Source organism: Tamandua tetradactyla, chromosome 10 (genome assembly GCF_023851605.1).
Source record: "Tamandua tetradactyla isolate mTamTet1 chromosome 10, mTamTet1.pri, whole genome shotgun sequence".
Lineage (NCBI taxonomy): Eukaryota > Metazoa > Chordata > Mammalia > Pilosa > Myrmecophagidae > Tamandua > Tamandua tetradactyla.
In genome coordinates this window covers 20,662,313-20,682,238 of record NC_135336.1, presented here as the reverse complement: position 1 = coordinate 20,682,238, position 19,926 = coordinate 20,662,313, and the positions used below count along the sequence as shown (strand labels likewise).

Sequence of the window (19,926 nt, the reverse complement as noted above, 5' to 3'; positions counted from 1 at the left end):
AGAAAACCACTTTAGAAAGGTTTTCGTTTTGATTCACATAGTGGGATTACTAGCCAATTCAGTAAGTGTTTCTGAGTTTGTATTCTATGAATTATTGCAGAAATTGTAGAGGAAGTATATGACTCAGTCTCTGCAGAGAACTGAGAGTACACCAAGGGAAGTCATGAGTTAAGGTATAGAACAGTGAACAATTTGCAAATTCATTTTAGGGCAGTGTTTCCGTTCATTATATGCTTCAGTGTTCACTGGGATCATTCCCTTTCAATAGATTATAATGTTTCAATTTCTAGAGGTATGACATATGTCTACCCTTTTGTTTAGTCACTATTTTCAGTTATTAGCCTTATAATAGAGAGTTCTGCAAAATAGGATGTTTTGTAATAGAGAGTTCTGCCAAAAAAAAAAAAACAGGCACCCAAATCAGGACCCCTGGGTTTGATGATGTCCATTGGCTCTTCAAAACTGACTGTATAACCATTTACTGGACTTCTCTAACCCTCAGTTTCTGTTTCTTGAGACGATATAGAGTAGATACTTCATTTCTAAGGGCTTATCTAATTATGACCGTTTTTTGAGAGCAAAAGTTGTGGAATGATGGACGGAAGTTTTGCAGTCAGTAGAACTGCCCTATGTCTGCAGCTGTGCCCCTCATTAGCAAGGTGAACTTTGGACAAATTACTACATCTGTCGAGTGAGAGTCAGCTTCCTTTTCTATAAAGTGAACCTCCCTGTCTCATTGGTTTGTGATGGTATGGGGTATGCAAAACTTTATACACTGTAATTCATAAACTGCAATTTATCATTTCCACATTTACTGATGTCTCTTTACTGATGCTACAGATATAAAAACACATGGGAAACACTTTTAAAGACATGTATAAGTGGGTGCATAATAATATTGCTAGAATGTGATAGGGTCAAAGAGATGCCAAGTAGAAGCTGGCCTGAGGGGTGGGTTAGGTGACAAGGGCCCAGGATTGTGAGTTTCGACCTAGCTGTCTCTTGTGGATTTAGGGATCCTGTACTGATGGTTCTGTCCTCACAGGTGACAGCAGAACTAGATGCTTGGAATGAGGACTTACTCCTGCAAATGAATGACTTCAACACGGAGGATCTGACACTGGCGGAGCAGCGGCTGCAGCGCCACACTGAGCGGAAGCTGGCCATGAACAACATGACTTTTGAGGTCATACAGCAGGGCCAGGATCTGCACCAGTACATCATGGAGGTCCAGGCCTCAGGTGGGCAACTGTCGTCATTCTCCCGGTATGGGAGAGGGTGAAAACAGGAATCCCAGCCAGCCTCCCAGGAGGACTTCCCCTCCATTCAGTTCATTTTATTCCTACAGTTGGAAAGAGGTGTTTACTTCAATTTTAAAGGAAAAGAAACTGAAGCCATGAGGGCTGAAAGTAACTTGTCCAAGGTTGCCCAGTTAGGCTGTGGTAAAAATGGGAATAGTCCTAGGGTCTCCTGCTGCTGCAGAGAGAATGGGGAAATCAGTTATGGAAATGAGCTCAGTATTTAAAAAACTAATGACATGAAAAAACAAATAAACAAACCAGGCTGGTTCCGACAGCTGTCAGACATCCATGTAATTGTATGTAAATGTGTAGAAATCCTGTGGACCACTCCCCAACACACACACTCTCCTGCCTATTCCTCCACCCCCAAGCCTGGCTCCTTGTCTCCAATTGCCTCTCAGAGTCCTCAGTTTTTAATCACTGGTCTGTGAGTGAGTATGTATAAAAAGTATTGACATTAATTTATAACAAGGTCATATAATTTTATAACTTTTACCCAAAATATGATTGACTTGCCCAGGTTTGAATTGTTTTTTGCTTAGGATTCATTCAATATTTGCCCAACAAATGCTTAAGCCCTTATTGTTACACCTGTTACTCCTCATAATGGCCTTTGGTGTTAGAACTGGAAAGAAGTGTAGTACACTAGTCCAACTGAAGCCAGAAGAAGAGTTGTCACTTTCTAGTCATATAGCCAGTAGAAAGTTAGAACCCAGGTCTTCTGATGCTGACATTGAAACCCATTGCCCTCATTCCCTGCCCCTACCATAGACTCATTTTCTCTCCCTGTAGGACAAAGGCAGACAGGTCATAGACCATCAACTCATTTTTTTTTTTAACTTTTTTTATTGTGAACTATAACATATATACAAAAAGCAATAAATTTCACAGCACACTGGAACAGTTAGCTATAGAACAGATTTCACAGCTTGGTATGGGTTACAGTTCCACAATTTTAGGCTTTTCCTTCTAGCTGCTCCAAGACACTGGAGACTAAAAGAAATATCAATATAATGGTTTAGCAGTCACACTCATTTGTTAAATCCTGTCTTCTCTATTATAACTCCACCTTCTCCTTTGATCCTTCTCCCAATCTTTAGGGATATTTGGGCTATGTCCATTCTAACTTTTTCATGTTGGCAAGGGGTGTTGATCATATGGGAGAGGGGGATGGAACTAGTTGATGTTCTTGGAGAGGCTGGCCCCTCTGGGTTTCAGGACTTACCTGGCCTAGCAACGCATCTGGAAGTTGAAGGTTTCTGGAAAGCAATCTTAGTGCATGAACTTTAGTAGAATCTCAAATACAGCCCTAGGTGTTCTTTAGCGTTAACAGGAATGATTTTGGTTTGGGGTTGGCCAACCATGATAATTAGCAATATCTAACTGAAGTTCTTGTAAGAGTAGCCTCTAGAATAGCCTGTTGACTCTATTTGAACACTCTCAGCCATTGATACCTTATTTTGTTACATTTCTTTTCCCCCTTTTGGTCAGGAAGATTGTTTATCCCACAGTGCCAGGGCTGGGCTCATCCCTTGGAGTTATATCCCACATTGCCAGGGAGACTTTCACCCATGGTTGTCATGTCCCACATAGTGGGGAGTAGACCATCAATTCTTTAAAATATGTTTGGTCCATGTCTGTGTTGATCACAAAGAATATTTAGAATTCTAAGATCGAACTGGGACCTTGATATCATACTGAACTTATATACAGTATGACACCTTGATATCATACTGAACTTATATACTGAAATATACTGTTTCTTTTGAAGACCAGAAAGTAAAAACCAGTATTCAAAGGCATTTCACTTCTAGCCAGAGTGACAATCTAGTTCATTCTATTCACTTTCCTTGGATTTTCATTTGTGTTCTGCACAGGCGGCAGTTGCCTGGGAGACACAGGACTGCTCGCAGTGGTACACACGGTGCACTGTATAGCCTCAGGAAAGGCCTTCACATTGTAGCCTACCTCAGGATTTTTAAAAAATGACAATACCCAGGAGTCTACCCCGAGATATTCTGACTTAATTAGTCTTAATGGGAATTACACATCAGTAAAAAGTTCCCCAAGCGATTTTACTGTGTGAACAAAGCTGAGAACCATTGTTTTTCATCATGATAATTAAATCACAACAGCTGACATTTATGTAATGATCTGGTCCAGTGACTCTTAAGGTGTGGTTCCCAGATCAGTAGCATCAGAATCACTTGAGAACTTGTTGGAACTCTAGGTACTTGAGCCCTAGACTTATCACATCAAAATCTCCATGTGTTGTTTTACAAGCTCTCCAGGTGAGCCTGATACACCACTGATCTAGGACATTGCTACTCAAACTGTGGTCCCTGGACCAGCAGCATTAGCTTCACTGGCAGCTGATTATAAATGCAGAATCCCAGACCTAGAATTTGAATTTTATCAAAATTTTCAGGTTATTCATGTATTTATTGTAGTTTGAAAACCAGTGATCTAGGACATAAACCTGTACTTTTTCAAGGCCTTATTAGGGAAATGGGAAAACTGATCCTTTTTCTGTGATTGAGAACTTTATCTGGACTCAGGATTTAGCCCTAAAGCTTGTCCTCATGATGCTCACTATAACCAGCTACCCAGCTAAGACTGGTAACCGTGAAAGAATGCAGATTTGGTACTGGGAGAAAGGTTGGAGTAGAGAAGCTACACAGCAGGAGAGGAAACTTGTGTGTGTGGAAACCTGCAGCACTTAGTGTCATGTGCTTGTCACTTGTCATGACTTCACGTAAGCCAACCTTTATCCCAAGAACCCAGCAATGGGTTCTTGTGTGAGAGCTGGTGGTCCCTGAGGACTGCAAATGAGTGGGAGTTGGCTGTGCTTGGCAGCCGCCTTAACTGCAAGGGCTGAGTGGATGTAAACTCCCCTAGGCAGATGGGCTGCCCACCCCCAATATTATTTTGTTCTAGAGATGGGCTTTGCCAAAGAAGTTTGATTGACCTCTTCAGCCCTTCTGTTCAGACTGGCTATTCCTGGCTCTTAGCACAGCTAGCTCCTCAGTCTGGCATAGCCTATGAGGCCTTAGAGGGACTGGACCAAGGGTTTCAGGGAAGTTCATCGTCTAGGGCTGTACTGTTGGTTCTGCAAAGGATGTGTTTCATCTGTGAACCTGGAGGAGGGAAGGGCAGAGTCATACCAGAGGGGAGGGTGTAATGAACATAGAGTGGTCCTTGTCTCTTGGGTGGCTGAGTAATGCAGAACTTCAGAGACACAGCATTGAGGCAATAAAGGGCTTGGGCATTTACGATGTAGTCTAAGAAACTGTATGTATACTAATGGTAAAATAAACTATTGTCTTAGAAAAAGGACAGTTAGCAAAATTCAGAGTTTGCTATGTTTTTAAACCTACGTTTAACTTAATTAAGGGCTTATACTTGAATTTTATACTAGTAAATGGAAGTTGGGAATTTCCATGTACTTATTTTTATGTATGAAGTTTATAACATTGAGCCATGTTCAACTAAATCCCTATGTGCTTACAACTCTAGACAAAGCAAAAGTCTTTGCTTAAATCAATGTCAGCCTTAGAATAGAAGGCAAAATTGGGATGGATAATTTCTTAATCTGCTCATTGATCTTTCCTCACTAGAACCTCAAGTTGAGAAGTGGTAGGTTTGCTGGAAAGAGCCATGTGGGAGAAACCAGGCTAGATGAATTCAAGGTCCAGTTCCACAACCAGTTTAGCAGTCTAACTTTGGAAGTCTCTTTTCTTTTTCTTTAGATCTTAGTTTCTTCATCTGTCCAGTGTTGCAGGAGGGCACTGATTCCTGAGGACTCCTCCAGTCCTGACTTTCCATGACAGAGCCTCACCATATTAATTGGTTATGCCACAGGGCTTCACTCCAATGAAATAGGACCATGAAACTTTTATGCTTGATCTTAGTAATGAAACAAGAGCCTAAAAGTCAATTTATATGTTGCTTTTGTGGTTTAACCAAAGTTTCAAGTTCTGTTTTTATGCAAGGTTTTTAAGTGAAAACTCTTTGGAGTCAGTGACATTTATACTTCAAATTTACTGTGCCAGGAAGAACCCAGCCCCAGCATTTGAAAATAAATGAATTCTAAGAATAAGTTAAATTGTAGGGGACCACTCTTCTCTTTGAGCATACAGGTTAGCATAGAGACACCAGAGGGTACAGACACCAGCATACAGACCAGGTAGACTGCCTGGGCTGGAATCTCAGCCACACCTCCTAGTACCTGGGTGTTCTTGAACATGTTACTCAGACCCTTAAGCCTCCTCTTCCTCTGAAAACAGCTCTCATATAAACTACATAGGTTCATTGTAAAGATGCAGTGGGATGATACACATTGAAGAAGGGCCCAATAAAACTTGACCCCTATTATTTTTTAGCCTAGAGTTCTAGTACATATCGCATTCTGTTTGGGTTATTTATGTTCCTGTATCTTCTCCAGCTGCCTGAGGGCAGGGACTCTTTCTTCTTTCTTTTCACATTCCTAGCATCTAGCAGAGTGGTTATGTCTTGCACATAGCAAGTTCTCAATAATGTGGGTGGAACAGACTTGGTAAAAAAAACAAATCACAATAAATTTCACTTGTGCTATAAAAAGAAAAAAACTGTGTCTTTCTGAAATGGAAGCCACTCTGGAGATAATAGGAATGTGGATGTGGTAGGGGCTAAGGGGAGAGGAAGAGAGCCTTGATGTAAAACAATGGTTCCAACCTGGCTGCATATTTAGAATCACCTGCGGATGTCTTAAAGACACCAATGTCTGGGTCCCATCCCTCAGGTATTCTTGCTTAATTGGTCTGGAGTGAGCCAGAGATATTTTTTAACCTCCCGGATGAGTCTATTGTACAGCCAGCGCTGAGAACACTGATCTAAAAACCTGATTAAAAGACTTTACAATCTCTGGGGTGGGCCACGGTGACTTAGCAGGTAGAGTTCTCATCTGCCATGCCCAAGACCCGGGTTCGAATCCTGGTGCCTGCCCATGCCAAAAAAAAAAAAAAAAAGACTTTGTAATTTCTGAATTGTGTTGCATAGAAGGAATGAGGAGAGAGAAAAGATGTTCTTTTTTATCTGAGACAAACTGATGAAAAATATTGTTACAAATATGGGCAGCATAGCCAAGAATACCTAAACTTTACCCTAGACAACAACCACCCCTCTCCTTGAGGAATTTAAATATTGCTGGACAAGACACGGGTAAGCTGCCTGATGTGCTTAGTGATCAATCCTGAGACACTGGAATTTCAAAGAGAGAAAGAATCTTTATTGCAGTTGTGCATGTCTGGAAGAACAGGAGTTAATGCCTCAGATCTATCCCCCTATATTGGAGAAACTTTGGGTTTTTATGAAATTCAAACAAATGGAGATGGAGATAGTGATTGATTTGTTCAATTGAAGGTGTGTAAGCAGCCCCAGAGGCCGCTCTTGGGGATTTACAAAAGCAGCTGGGGTAAGCATCAAATTATAGGTTATAATCTGGTCTTATAAATTGCTTTATTGACATAAGATGACAATTAATGAGACTAAGCTAAACAGTACAGGTGACTAGGAACTGACAAAGTCTGGCTTGTGTAATACATATGGTTATCCATCACAGTAGAGTGGTAGAGTTCAGTAAGTAAGGAGGCTAAGCTAAGTGGTCGTAAATTGCCCAAATTACGTGAGAAAACAAGTAAAAAGACTAAGCTAAACTAAATGAGCTATAAGGGCTGTTGAAAACTGACAAAATTTGATCGGAGTATGTATGATAAAATAAGGGGATACAAGTAGTGCCAGTCACGAGTTAACTCATGACTGTCCAGTTACAAAGTAAAGACTATGGGGTTACAAAACATAGCCTCAAAGAAACAAGTTAAGTGAGTTATAACAGTTGTAGATATTTGCTTCTAGCTATGTCAAAAGGCTAACATACAGATATTTGCCTCTGGTTACTCAAAAAATTAACGTAACATCAGTGCTGTCAGTTATTTGTTAATTCTCAATGCTCATTAAGTACTCCTGGGACTGACGGCAAAGAAAAGCAAATTAACTCTTTATTATTAGCTGTGCCCACGAGGTCTAAATAAACTCTAATGCAGAGCATTTGTTTAATAGTGCAGCATAAGGAATATCTGTTTGCCAGATACCTGGACTTGGAACCATCTTATTGAGTGATTCAGCATTTTGCCTGCATACTGAAGCCGCTCTGCAGTTTTAAGAATTACTAATGACTCCTGTGTGTAATTGGTCTGAGGTGTTCCCAGGGCATGGTGGCTTTTTAAAGTTCTCCACATGAACTTAAGGTGAACCAAGGTTGAGAGCACTGGTCTACTAGCATCCAAACCACCATAGTTTCTATTGTATACACTGAGCAAACACTTAAACACCTGCCCATAAGATTCAACATTTACATTTTATACAAGTCATCCAGTAATCTACCAGTGATCAACAGTGAATATGTTATAATATCCCTAAGGGAAATGAAAAAGAGGGAACTGCCGGACACTTCATTTACCTTACCTTACTTCATCCTCATAATATCCTGAAAAGTAGAAGTTGCAGTTCCTATGGATATGGAAATCCAAGTTCAGAGAGGATATTTTTGCTCTCTAGGCTGCTCCAGCAAATACCATGAAATGGGTTGGCTTAAACAATGGGAATGTATTAGCATACAGTTTTGAGGCCGAGAGGATGTCCAAATCAAGACATCATTAAGGCAATGCTTTCTTCCTGGAGACTGGCTGCCAGTAATCCTTGGTTTTCCTCTACCACGTGGCAAGGCACATGGTGGCATCTCCAAGTCTCTCCCTTCTCTTCTGGGTTTCCTTGATTTCAGCTTCTTGCATCTGTGGTTTTCTCTCTGTGTGTATTCATGCTGTTTATAAAGGACTCCAGTAATAGTATTAAGAATCCTGAATGAGGTGGGTCACGTTAACTGCAGTAGCCTCTTCAAAAGGTCCTACTTACGCTGGTCCCCACCCACAGGAATGGATTAAATTTAAGAACATGTTTTCTGGGATACGTGTGCCTTCAAACCACCACAGAAGAGGTAAGTAGATCAGAATCTCTCTATTAATAGATTGCTGAGCCTAGATTTAAATAGGTTTGAAATAGTTTGTCCACAAAAGTTTACACGTACTTTCTGCCATAGCACGTGATCTCAACTCTTCCCTAAAAAGGCCCATTTGTTTACTGAATAAGCGTTTGTTAGGTCTTATGAGTCACACACTGTGCTCGGTCCTGAAGATGAGAGACGAACAAGATAGATGCAGCCCTCGATGGCGGGTAGGGGAATTTGCAGGATATTTGGGGGAGCACATTAGAAAGAAACCTTGATATATCCTTTTAAAAAAGACTGACGAACAATTTCATTAGGAATGTGGATCATTACTTGATCAAAAGAACAAATATCTTTTTGCATTTCTAAGAACCCATAAGGAATTTGGTTAAACCTTTGAATAAATTGAAACTGGTGATGTTAACACAAGCAATAGATTTTGGATACTTACCAGTTGATGGGCTTTAACAGGGGCTCTAGTCAATGTGGTTGGGGGCAATGGGAAAGAGAGAGGAGTTTCTATTCTTCTGAGTGGGGCTGAACTAAGATTTCATGTTCCTCCATTCACTCCATCCACAACATGATGTGTGATGGAGGAGTGCTGCAGTGCAGTAGGCATCATCCTCACCCATTTTATTTCCTGTCTTCATCTCACATAAAACAATAATCAAGTGAGACATGAAAATGAAGGGCCCAAGTCCTAGGACAGCTAGGAGCCTGTTCTGGATGATGTCCTAAGCAGGTGACTGGACTCAGTGATGAGTTACCAGGCTTAGAGAGCCTATTTACATGCAGTGTGTCAGGGGTGAGCCGGGAACTAACCACAGAAAGAAACTGCCCAAGTCCAGAATACTAAATACCAGAGACACATGCAGAATGAGAACAAGCTGGAATAAATCTGCATTGTGGCTGGAAGTGGGGAAGAGCTGCTAGATATTAAGTTACATTTCAGGAAAATAAACATAGGGATCATGGGTCATTCCACTGTGGCAAGCACTGCAAAGGTAGAAATTTTTTAATGTCTTCTTTTTTTTTTGTCAAGGAGATGCTCTACTTCATCCTCTTGGTAGTTGAAAATAGTAACTAGAGGGAATTGGCTGCCAAAAGAACAGGCTGTTCTTTTCTGTCTCCCACAGATATTTCAGGAGCTGAGACTGGGAATTATTAAACTTACTGGAAAAATAAACATGAAAAGATACTAAAATTATTACCATACAACACCTGCCCCACCAAAAATTGTTCCCACTCTCCCATATTGTCCTTATATAAAACACTATTTTTGCCTCCAAAAATGAATTTTCTTTGACGTGTACAGACTTTCCTTATATTCCGACTGTCTGCTGCAGGTGTGTTGGTGGTGGCAGAGATGAATTTCTGATGATGTGACTCAGAGTAATAGGGAAGTCTCCTGAAGGGGATTTATTTTTAAGGCAGTCATACACTGAGTTTGGTCAGCTTTTTTGGGTTTGATCCTATGGAAGCACACCAGCCTTTGGTGACTTATCTGCTGGATTTTTAAGTCTAAACCCCATTGTTGGTTGTGACCCTACACATCAGTGTCCCAAACAAGATGTCAGCATCAGGACCACAGCCGTATGGGTCACTGAATACAGGATAAAGAAATGGGGAAAGGATTTGAACAGAACTAAGAAGTTACATAGCCAGGCACAGATAGGGGTCAAAAGCAGGCAAGCCATTCAGAATTAGGATTTTCCCAAAGCTAATGATCTGAGCAAGGCTGAATTAGACATAGGTAGGCAATCAGAGCCAAAGGAAAAAACAAATCACAACTTACATCAACTTGGATGCAGATAGGGTCCAAGAAGGCAGAAAGTTGAAAGGTCAAGCTAAAAGGAACCTGGAAAGCCATGGGACTGAGGAACAGAGGTCCGCACTTTACTGTGTTATATGACAGATGCTTTACCTACATTATGTTATTTAATCCTCACAATGATCCTGTGTAGTAGTAATTATTACTCCTATTTTACATTTGAGGAAAATGAAGCTTCTGAGAGGTTAGGTATTTTGCTTAAGATCAGGATTCTGAGTCAGGACTGGCTCCAAAACTAGTACATTTTCCATGTTGTCTTTAAGAGCTAAGAAATCAAATTAAAGTCACTAGCAGACAGAACTTTCATAATTACTGTTGTCCCTTTCCTCAAGGTTTGTTAATGACCTTTTCTGAAACAGAAACCAATTTAAGCAAGGCTACCTTGGGCCTGCTAGTAATAATGTGTAAATAGGAGCACTGGTTGTAGCGAAGAAAGGAAGTGAATGTGAGTGAATGCTTATGTATTGGAAGAGGCATGTAGAAAAATTAAGACAGGGAGGTGGAGAAGAAAGTAGCAAAGAATGGAGCAGCAGCTGCTGGCAGATATTGACTCAAGGTTCCCATTACATGTCAGATGGTTGGCAGTTTATTAATACTGAATGATATTTCCATAAATATTGGGAACTTTTGTCAGTGACTTAATTGTTTTACTAATTGCTTTGGATTAGCAGAACTAAAGAAAGATGAGCAGACTCTCCTTGTGTAGGTAAAACTTTAACATGAGCATTTTTCTAAATGTATACGCACTCACTATCTCTATAGTACTCTATATATATGTTTATCAGGTATATGTGTTTGTGGTTGGTAAATAATATATGCAAGTTAGCATGTATTTGCAAGAGTTGCTTTTGGGAGGGAACTAAGTAGTAGGTTAATAAAATCTCCATGGCCCACCTTTTCTCTTCAGGGCAGATTTACCATTAATTTACTATTGGTAAATTGTATCTGACCAGACAGAAGGTGCCTTTGGCAGAAGTTCCTGAGAACAGGGTTTTTAGGTTTGGTTTTGAATTCTTCAATATGATCCAGAAGGTTGCTTGTGAATAATCTGGGTTTTTGGGAGATCACCCGCCAGGGAATGCATGGTGCTGCTGTCTTATTTATGGATGGACTTTCAGAGACGAGGCTTTCTCTCTAACTCAATTTATAATAAGATGCTGATCATCTTCTGAAGAGTTATTCCCAGGTAAAGGATCAGTTAATCAAAAAAGATGGCATTTGTTTGAGCATCCCAAACAAAGGCCCATTATGATATTCTGACCAGTTTCACAGAGGGATGATGTAGAGATTCAGAAGGTGCTGACAGTGGCTGTTTTCGAAATTCCAGTTTTTATATGCATATTGATGGAAATATATTCTTCGCAATGCCATCTGGTTTTTAATTGCTTACATTTTCTTTTAATTAGGAATTGAATTAATCTGTGAGAAGGATGTTGATCTGGCAGCCCAGGTGCAAGAGCTACTGGAGTTTCTCCATGAGAAGCAGCATGAATTGGAGCTCAATGCAGAGCAGACACATAAGCGGCTAGAGCAGTGCCTCCAACTGCGGCACCTCCAGGCTGAGGTCAAACAGGTGAGCCTGACCTGACTGTCCACCTTGGGCCTGGGCTTCCCAGCCAGCTAAGCCTGACGCAGGCTCCTGGTATGCAGTAAGGCTCATAGAGCCACAGGCACATCCCTTTGAATAAGCAGAACTTAGAAAACAGGTAGGTTAAGGACAGATTTTATTTGTTTCTGAAAGCTGCTCTGACATATAGACCCAAAAGTACAAAGGCTCAAACTATAAAGACATTATTTCTCTCTCACATAATCTAAAGAGAATATTCCAGACTTTTCAGGAGTTGTCAGCAGTCACTGAATCTTCCTTTCTGTCCTTAATCATGGCATGCAGTCCAGGGAAAGTACAAATCTTTCATCAATAGATGTACTCAGGCTTTAGCTTTAGATTGATTAATTTGGGGCTCCTCTGTACCTAGCACCATGCCTGACACATAATGTATAGTTACTGGTAGTAGTGATTAGCATCATTTTTTCAATGTATGTGGTTCTTAAAAGAATATGTTCTTGCCATATTAAAGTTGGTTTTAAAAAGAAAAGAAAATTATTTTCTGCCTGACATGTTAAACTAGTCATTTTATCAGACATACCTAGATCTCTGAACACTTAAAATCTAGAAAGATAAACACAATAACCAATGACAGACTTTTAAAATATGACATGTTTACATTATGGGGAGGCTAAGTGGTAACTATTACTAGCATTATGAATGAGGATCTCCTATTTAGGTAAAGTGGGGTTAAAGTAAAAATATAATATGAGTTCCATTTATTGAGTGCTGTGTGCCCTTCACAGGCCGTAGCCTGACCCATCCACACACACATCTCCCATTTTATAGATGAGGTCAGCAGGCAGCGGTCACACCAAGGAGAGAACACAACACCATTCTCCATAGGTCCAGGAGGACTTCTCACAGGGGGAGCTCCTTGTCACTTTCTGCTTCACACCCTCCCAAGTAATCCTGTCTCTCTGCTTCACCACCATCTTCTTTTAAAGCTTTTGTCTTCTGTGCAGTGGCTGCTAGATATAATTTAGCATAGGGGTCAAAATGTCATTTTAAATTTTAATTATTGCTTGGTCTGTTCTATCCAAGGTATTCCTTACAACACCCATGTCTTATTTATTCTATTGTTATTTATTGTAATGAGCAAAATTATCCTCTTCTCTCCTCTTCCAATTAGTGCAGAGCCCGAGTCTACGCATGCTGTGCTAAAGATCTATATTCAGTTCAGGTGAAATCACTGAGCCCTGAGGAAGGTCAGATATAGGTTGTTTGCCATTTAATTGCATCAGGGTAACACCTGAGTCTTCGGAAAGCCATGTTATTCCCTAGGACATGGTAAAAATCCCGTTGGCATGGAGCCGTAATGAGTATGCAAAATTCTGAAGACTTTTAGCAGTAATGATAGTTCTTTCTTTTCACATGAGTAGTGCTTTCTCATTTATGATCTCATTTTAAATGTAAAATGGACCTATAGGTAAAAGGGATGTTATGTTTATTCTGCACATGAGGAAACTGAGGCACCGTAAGCTTTAGTGCTTCCTATGGCCTCTTATTTTTTTTTTTGAGGTTACAAAGTCAATGGTTGTTAATAGATTTTAATATTTTTATAGACAAATCTTTAAAAACATGCATTCCATACCTGGTGTACAATAAATGGCTCACAATATCATCACATAGTTGTGTATTCATCACTATGATCATTTTTGAGAACATTTGCATCACTCCAGAAAACAAAATAAGAGAAAACTCATACATACCATACCTCTTACCCCTTTCTCATCGACCTCTAATATTTTCATCTACCCAATTTATTTTATACCTTATCCCACCTATTATTTATTTTTTTATCTATATTTTTTTACTCATCTGTCCATACCCTGGATAAAAGGAGCATCAGACACAAGGTTTTCACAATCACAGTCACATTGTAAAAGTTATATCTTTATACAATTGTCTTCAAGGATCAAGGCTACTGGAACACAGCTCTGCAGTCTCAGGTACTTCCCTCCAGCCTCTCCAATACACCATAAACCAAGAAGGGTTATCTACATAATGCATAGGAAGAACCTCCTGAATAACCTCTCGACTCTACTTGAAATCTCTCGGCCACTGACACTTGATTTTGTCTCATTTCTCTCTTCCCCCTTCAGTCAAGGAGGCTTTTTCAATCCCTTGATGCTAGGTCCCGGCTCATCTCAGGAGTTCTGTCTCATGTTACCGGGGAGAGTTACACCTCATAGGGTCTCTTGATTAATTGGTTGAAACTTGAGCCCAGATCTCCTAAATCCCAGGTCCTGAAATTTACCTCTACTGGGCTCTGCTCCTGTCCTGGGGTTCCAGGAGAAATAGAAAGAAGCCCCCTAACAAACCTAGCCTAAGGTTGTCTTGACTTTGTGGCATCATGTCTGAGATGACAGGGGCAGGCATGGCCTAGGCTTGATAGAGACAGTGGCAGCACCTGATAGAGCAGCAGGGCTCTAGCAGGGATCCAGTAAGTCAAGCTGCTCGTAGTTGGTTATTCTGTTGGTGGAACAGGTAGGGATAATAGTCTGAACAAAACAAATAACAAGAAAATCACTCCTATTTGGGTTTTTGGGGGGGAACAGTGGAAGTTCCCAGTTAATATCAAGTTCAAAAAAAATTCTTGAAGCAATATTATCTGCAGCTACAATATCTATGTGATAGAAATTTCTTAAGATGTTCTCTAGAAGAAGTTTTGTGATATACAATGAAGTATTTAGGTTTGATATATGCAAGATGTCCTAAGAGCACTTTTTAAAACAGATTTATTCACATACCATACCATCCATCTTAACTGTATAATCGACGACTCTTGGTATGATCACATAGTTATGCATTCCCCACTACAGGTAATATGAGAACATTTTCATTTCTTCCAAAGAAAAAAATTCCGTATCCCATACATCCCCCTATTTGACATTTAGCTTTGGTATAGTGCCTTTGTTACCTTTAATGCAAGAATATTACAATGTTACTATTAACATATACCTTAGTTTACATTAATTGTTTTTTTCCCTGTATACCACTATAATTAACACCTTGTAATGGTGACGTAAGTTTGCTCTAGTTTTCTTATATTTATACTTAACCACCATCATTGTCTACTCTAGGTTTTGCTAAGTTGTACAGTCCCAGTTTTTATCCTCTAGCTTTCCTTCTGGTGACATACTCAGTTTTGTTAATTACATGTACAATATTATGCTACTCCTATTTGATTTTGAAATAAAATATACAGTGCTGCTTTTTGTTTCCATTTTTTTAATTTTATTTATCTATCTATTCCGCTCCAGCATCCACCTACCTCATTATGTTTTTCTTGGCTGATATTAAAATGAAAATTAATTTTCATTCTCCAATGACATATTCTTTTAGGCTGGTGGCTGGAATCATAGGCAGAGAACAATCCAAGGTTGACTATAATCTGTACTTATTTCTAGTCAATCATTTTTTAGTTGAAAGGCAAAAAAAAAGAAGTCTTCTGCAGGGGTGGAAAAATGTCTTATTCCCACCATGTTAAGAGTAACATATGGTGGGATTGTATTCAACACTGCACTGGGATTGTTTGAGTCAGACTACTTAAGAAATCCAGGGAGGCCTTCGCAAAGGACAGCAGCCCTTTGAGGTGCCAAGGGAGTGCCACTTGGTTAAGGCACCATGCCTCATTAGACAGACTTGTTTTCCTTGTCAGTGTAGGGCTTATTCTTTAGAGAGTCTAGTCTGGTCCAGTTTCAGAGAAGGCATTTGTGTTTGATGGGAATTGGTGGAGCAGGAAATATTGATTTGGAAGTTGTTGACACTTAGAAAGAGGGAGTTAATTTAGATGTCAGTATTGATCAGAAAGGCTAAATTTGCTTACAAGCTTGAGAGTTTTTTTTAAATTTATTCCCCCAAAAAACAAGAAGGAATGAAAAAGGGAAACATTAATTGAAATGCCATTGATGAGGACAGAAAGAGAGAGGACAATAATGTGATTATTATTATATAGGTCTGTTGTTAGAGCTCATACGTTAAAGGTTTAGATTTGACTGAGGGACCATCATAACCTTAAGTGTATTAGTTAAACTTAAGTGTGTTAAACTGAAGCTTTGAAGAGTGAGAAAGCCACAGAAATTAGACTGAAAATTATTTTCAAGAATTCAGAGCAAATGAAATCGATTAATGAAACGGATTTTCTTTCTGAGGGATTTCATAGGACTTTGAATCTATGGAAAGTAGGCCAATACTTCTAAAGTTATAGTAGACCCTGAAGCAAAACCACTCTTCTGATTAGGGTCTACAGTCAGGACCCTAGACCACACAGATAGAAGACCTTTCTTCTAGAAAAATAGTTAATATTATTCTCCAGACCTCATAGAACGTCCTCATTGCTTTCTAGTAAAATTACTACTCTGGTAAAGATGATCTCACATCTCTTAAATAATTCAGAAAAATGTCGAAAACTTGTTTAATGTAAATAAAACTAAATGAATTTTCATATGTATTTCTGAAGAGCAGTGTATTTAGTAGAAAATAGGCCAAAATGGATTTATAAAATGGTAGGGCAGTAAGCTATAGGGAAAGAAATCACGCTGTTTGTCTACTACATTGGCTTTATTTGCCCCTTTGGACCAAATGGTGGCCAAAAATCACATATGATTAAGATGGCCATTAAAACAAAGGAGAAAATATTGTTCTATCTTCATACATCTGTCGAGAATACTGTGTTCAGTTTGATTCACTGTACATAAAAGTTATGATGGGCTTGGAGTAGAACCAAAAGCAGGGCAACCAAAGGGACAAGTACTATCCTTTTGTTTCAAAATGGAAATAATTAAGAGGACATATGGTCACAATCTATAAAACCCTGAAGGATGAACATTACAATCTCATAAATCGTGGCATTCTAAAACTAGGGAAGCTGGAAATTTGATAGGCTCTCTGCTACCATCTAAAAACTGAGCATCTTCCCTGTGGCTAGAATTTCAGAAATGACTCTGTCTCATGGTAAGTCATCTACAACAATAAGCCTTGGAGTAAATTGCCTTGGATGCAACCTAATAGCTTTTGTACATATGTGATCTCAAGAACACATCCATATATAAGTAACTTATTCAGCCTATATGGTTATAGGGTCTGGCTTGCCCTGTTTAGGTGGCATTGTCATTTGTGGATATCCATGTCCAGTTACCCAAATCCTTTCTTCTCCCAACTCCTTAGCCTGAGGAAGTAGTAGATGTCAATTTTCAGTCCCCACTCTCAGCTTACCTTAGCTCTGAAGTTCCCAAGTGGCAATACTCCTCTAGTCCCTCATTTCTCCAGAACTAACTTGTTCTGGTGTCCTGTTGTTGTAGGGACACTCTTCAAAAATTGAAAGAAGTGTGGATGTTATCCAACCTATCAGGTAAACAGTTCACTAAGATGATGGACTAACATAAAATATTTATTTTATGAATAACCTTTTATAATTTGCAGAATAATTTCAATTATTTTACTTGATTTTTATTCTGTGATTTAAGTGAGGAAAGTGTAATCATTTTACAGATGAGATAACTCCACCTCAGAGAGATTGAATGAAGTTTCCAAGATCACAGAGCTAATGATTAGTAGAACAATATTTCTTCATTTTATTACAGTATTTTTTTCTACCTCACATAGTAGAAAATGCTATGCCCATAGAAGAATAAGCAACCAGTTTTATGAGCCAGGAATATAAAGGATCCCAGTAATAATAAATTTTACCAAGAGTTGTCATGGGTCAGAGTAAAAAGAATGATGAAGACAAAAACAGCTGTGATATTATATCAGAATATACCTATAAGCTGATAAATACTGGAATAAAATTTAATGTTTCTAAATTATTCCTTTTCTCATTGGGGGAGGTGTAAATGAAGAATCATAGGGTTAACCAGATTTGCTCCAACACTAAAAGTTGCCACCAGCACCATCACCATCATCATCATCAGTCATCAGGCTTTATATTATATGTTATGTTGTATCAATTCTGTAATGCACAAAGAGAAGGTACTATTATCCTTTTTTTTTTTAACAGATGAGAAAATTGAGATCCAGAAGAATTTAAGTGATTTTGCTAGGAAAGTAAAGCTGGATGTTCTGACTTAAAATTTTTTGTTCTTTTTTACACTCTCTAAGTTCTGCTTCCAGGACTGACTCATCCATAGGGATTCATCCCAGCCCTGGACCTGAGCCAGGGGTCTAAACTACCATGCATTTTTATCTTCCAAAAAATCACAGTGTCCCACTGTAAAGTCCTGGAATGCCTTTATAAACAACGTTTGAGAAATAAAAATTAACAAGGATATGAACTGACTTAATAAAAGAAGTATAGACTGAAACTCATGATATTTCCAAATGGGGATTCCCACCACCTTAGTTATAATTGGTGTTTCCTGTTGGCTAAAACTAGAGAGAAAACTATTCCAGCAAGACTCAGGAGGTGCAGAGGCAAATTGCCCTTCTCACATTGCTTTGTGATATACACAGAAAAAAAAAAATGTTTCTTTGGCACCTGTAAAGGAATCTCCAAACCAAGAAATATGCAATTAATCAATGCAGAAGGCCTTATGTAGTTCAAAACTACACATTGGAAGCTCCATTTTCCAAAAAGATGATGCATTTGGGCATGTGATCTGTGTATGCATGTACCCAAACATATAGATGGCTTTTGAAGTTTATTAGCACCTCTAGCTATCCATCCTCAAGTGGCATCAGGGATTTCACTCACACACTCTAAGCATTTTATTTCTTACAACTAATTACTTTACAGATTGGCATCTCATCCACAGTCTGCTAGACTGGCTGTGAATTAATGTCTCAATCCAAATAGCCCAGCTTCAGTGAGATTTATACCCCTGTGTTATCCAAGCACAATATGGTATCTGTCATTTTCTGCCCAAAGAGGAAGTTTGACAGATGCCTATGAGGGTTATGGAGCAGGAGACAGGGCTTAGTCTTTTCTCATTGTGCAACGTGAGGAAGTTGAAGGGAAAAAAAAATCCAAAGGCAAATCTGAAACAGACTGTTGTATTTCTCCTTTACCTTAGGGTAATAGATGGATAGTATTTACTGGTCTTGAAATTTCAGAGGAATTTTTATTTCTTCTCCAAATAAACTCTCAAGTTCACTAATAAAAAAATACCAATTTTCAGATGACCAGATGCAAGGTAGATTTTCAGAGCCTGACTCTCCCAGTTTAATTATTTGTAATGACTATTAGCTGGATGAATGCTGCAACTCCATTTCACCTAAGACTGTCTAGATAGTGTCAGTGTGTTGTCTTCAATTCTAGTACTCCCTAGCTGGGTTTCCTGTCCTTCAGCACTAATTAAGGTCAACTGAAAATTGTTTTTATATTAACTATTACCTCTAAATAATTTAAATCAATTTTAATCCATTTACCCTTTTTCTAATGTGTGGATTATTCATGCTACTTTACTTGTTTTCTTTCTCTTTCCTCCTTCCTTTGGGTTGTTTACCTCCCCAAATTTAAGCCTGTCTACTCTTGGCTATTTTGCAAGTTGTAGGAGGTTGGACCCACTGCTCAGGTATGACTTGGGAATCTCCACAGATAATCATTCACTCTTTGAAAAACATTACTGCATTCCCACATGCAAGTACTGTGCTAGGTACTGTATAAGATTAAAATACAACTAATATATTGCTCCAGTCTTCAGGGAGTGTATGTGGTAAGGGGAGGGGAGATGAAACCTAGTAGAAATAACTGAGCAAGGTAGTCTGTGGTGAGTGCTACAAAGATGATACATGCAAAATGATATGGATGTTCTAGATGAGAAAGAGATTGTTTCTCTCTGGAGTGATTAGTTATGGAAGATTTCAAGAAGTTGTTGATTTTATATTTGAACTGGGTCTTAAAAAAGAAAGGATTCCAACAGATGGATTTATTTATTTATACCATTCTATGTTCCAGAAAGAACTTCAGCAACTTATGTACAACATGACCAGATAAAGTAACATTTAAGTAGGTGAGGAAATTGGGACAGAGAAGGGATGAGGGGAGGAAAGAAAAGATGAAGCTGGGAATGAGATTGGTGCACAAGATGAGTACCTCATGGCATGAGGTGCCAGGTAAGATTGAACCGATGGTGATTTTAATGAGCGAGACCCTTCCTGTCCTCTCTCCAACTGTGCATAAAGGATAGTTCTCTGACTGAGGTAC

General features: G+C 39.1%; 1 protein-coding gene across 9 annotated transcripts in view; it reads left to right on the top strand.

Annotated features, from left to right (window-relative positions):
- KALRN (kalirin RhoGEF kinase) overlaps positions 1-19,926 on the top strand; it is a 758,640-nt gene that overhangs the window by 430,017 nt on the left and 308,697 nt on the right. For all 9 annotated transcript variants that reach the window (XM_077118101.1, XM_077118100.1, XM_077118114.1 and 6 more), the window contains exons 14-15: positions 1,046-1,241; positions 11,578-11,744. In XM_077118101.1, the coding sequence (XP_076974216.1) occupies positions 1,046-1,241; positions 11,578-11,744 (363 nt within the window). The remainder of the gene's footprint in view (positions 1-1,045; positions 1,242-11,577; positions 11,745-19,926) is intronic.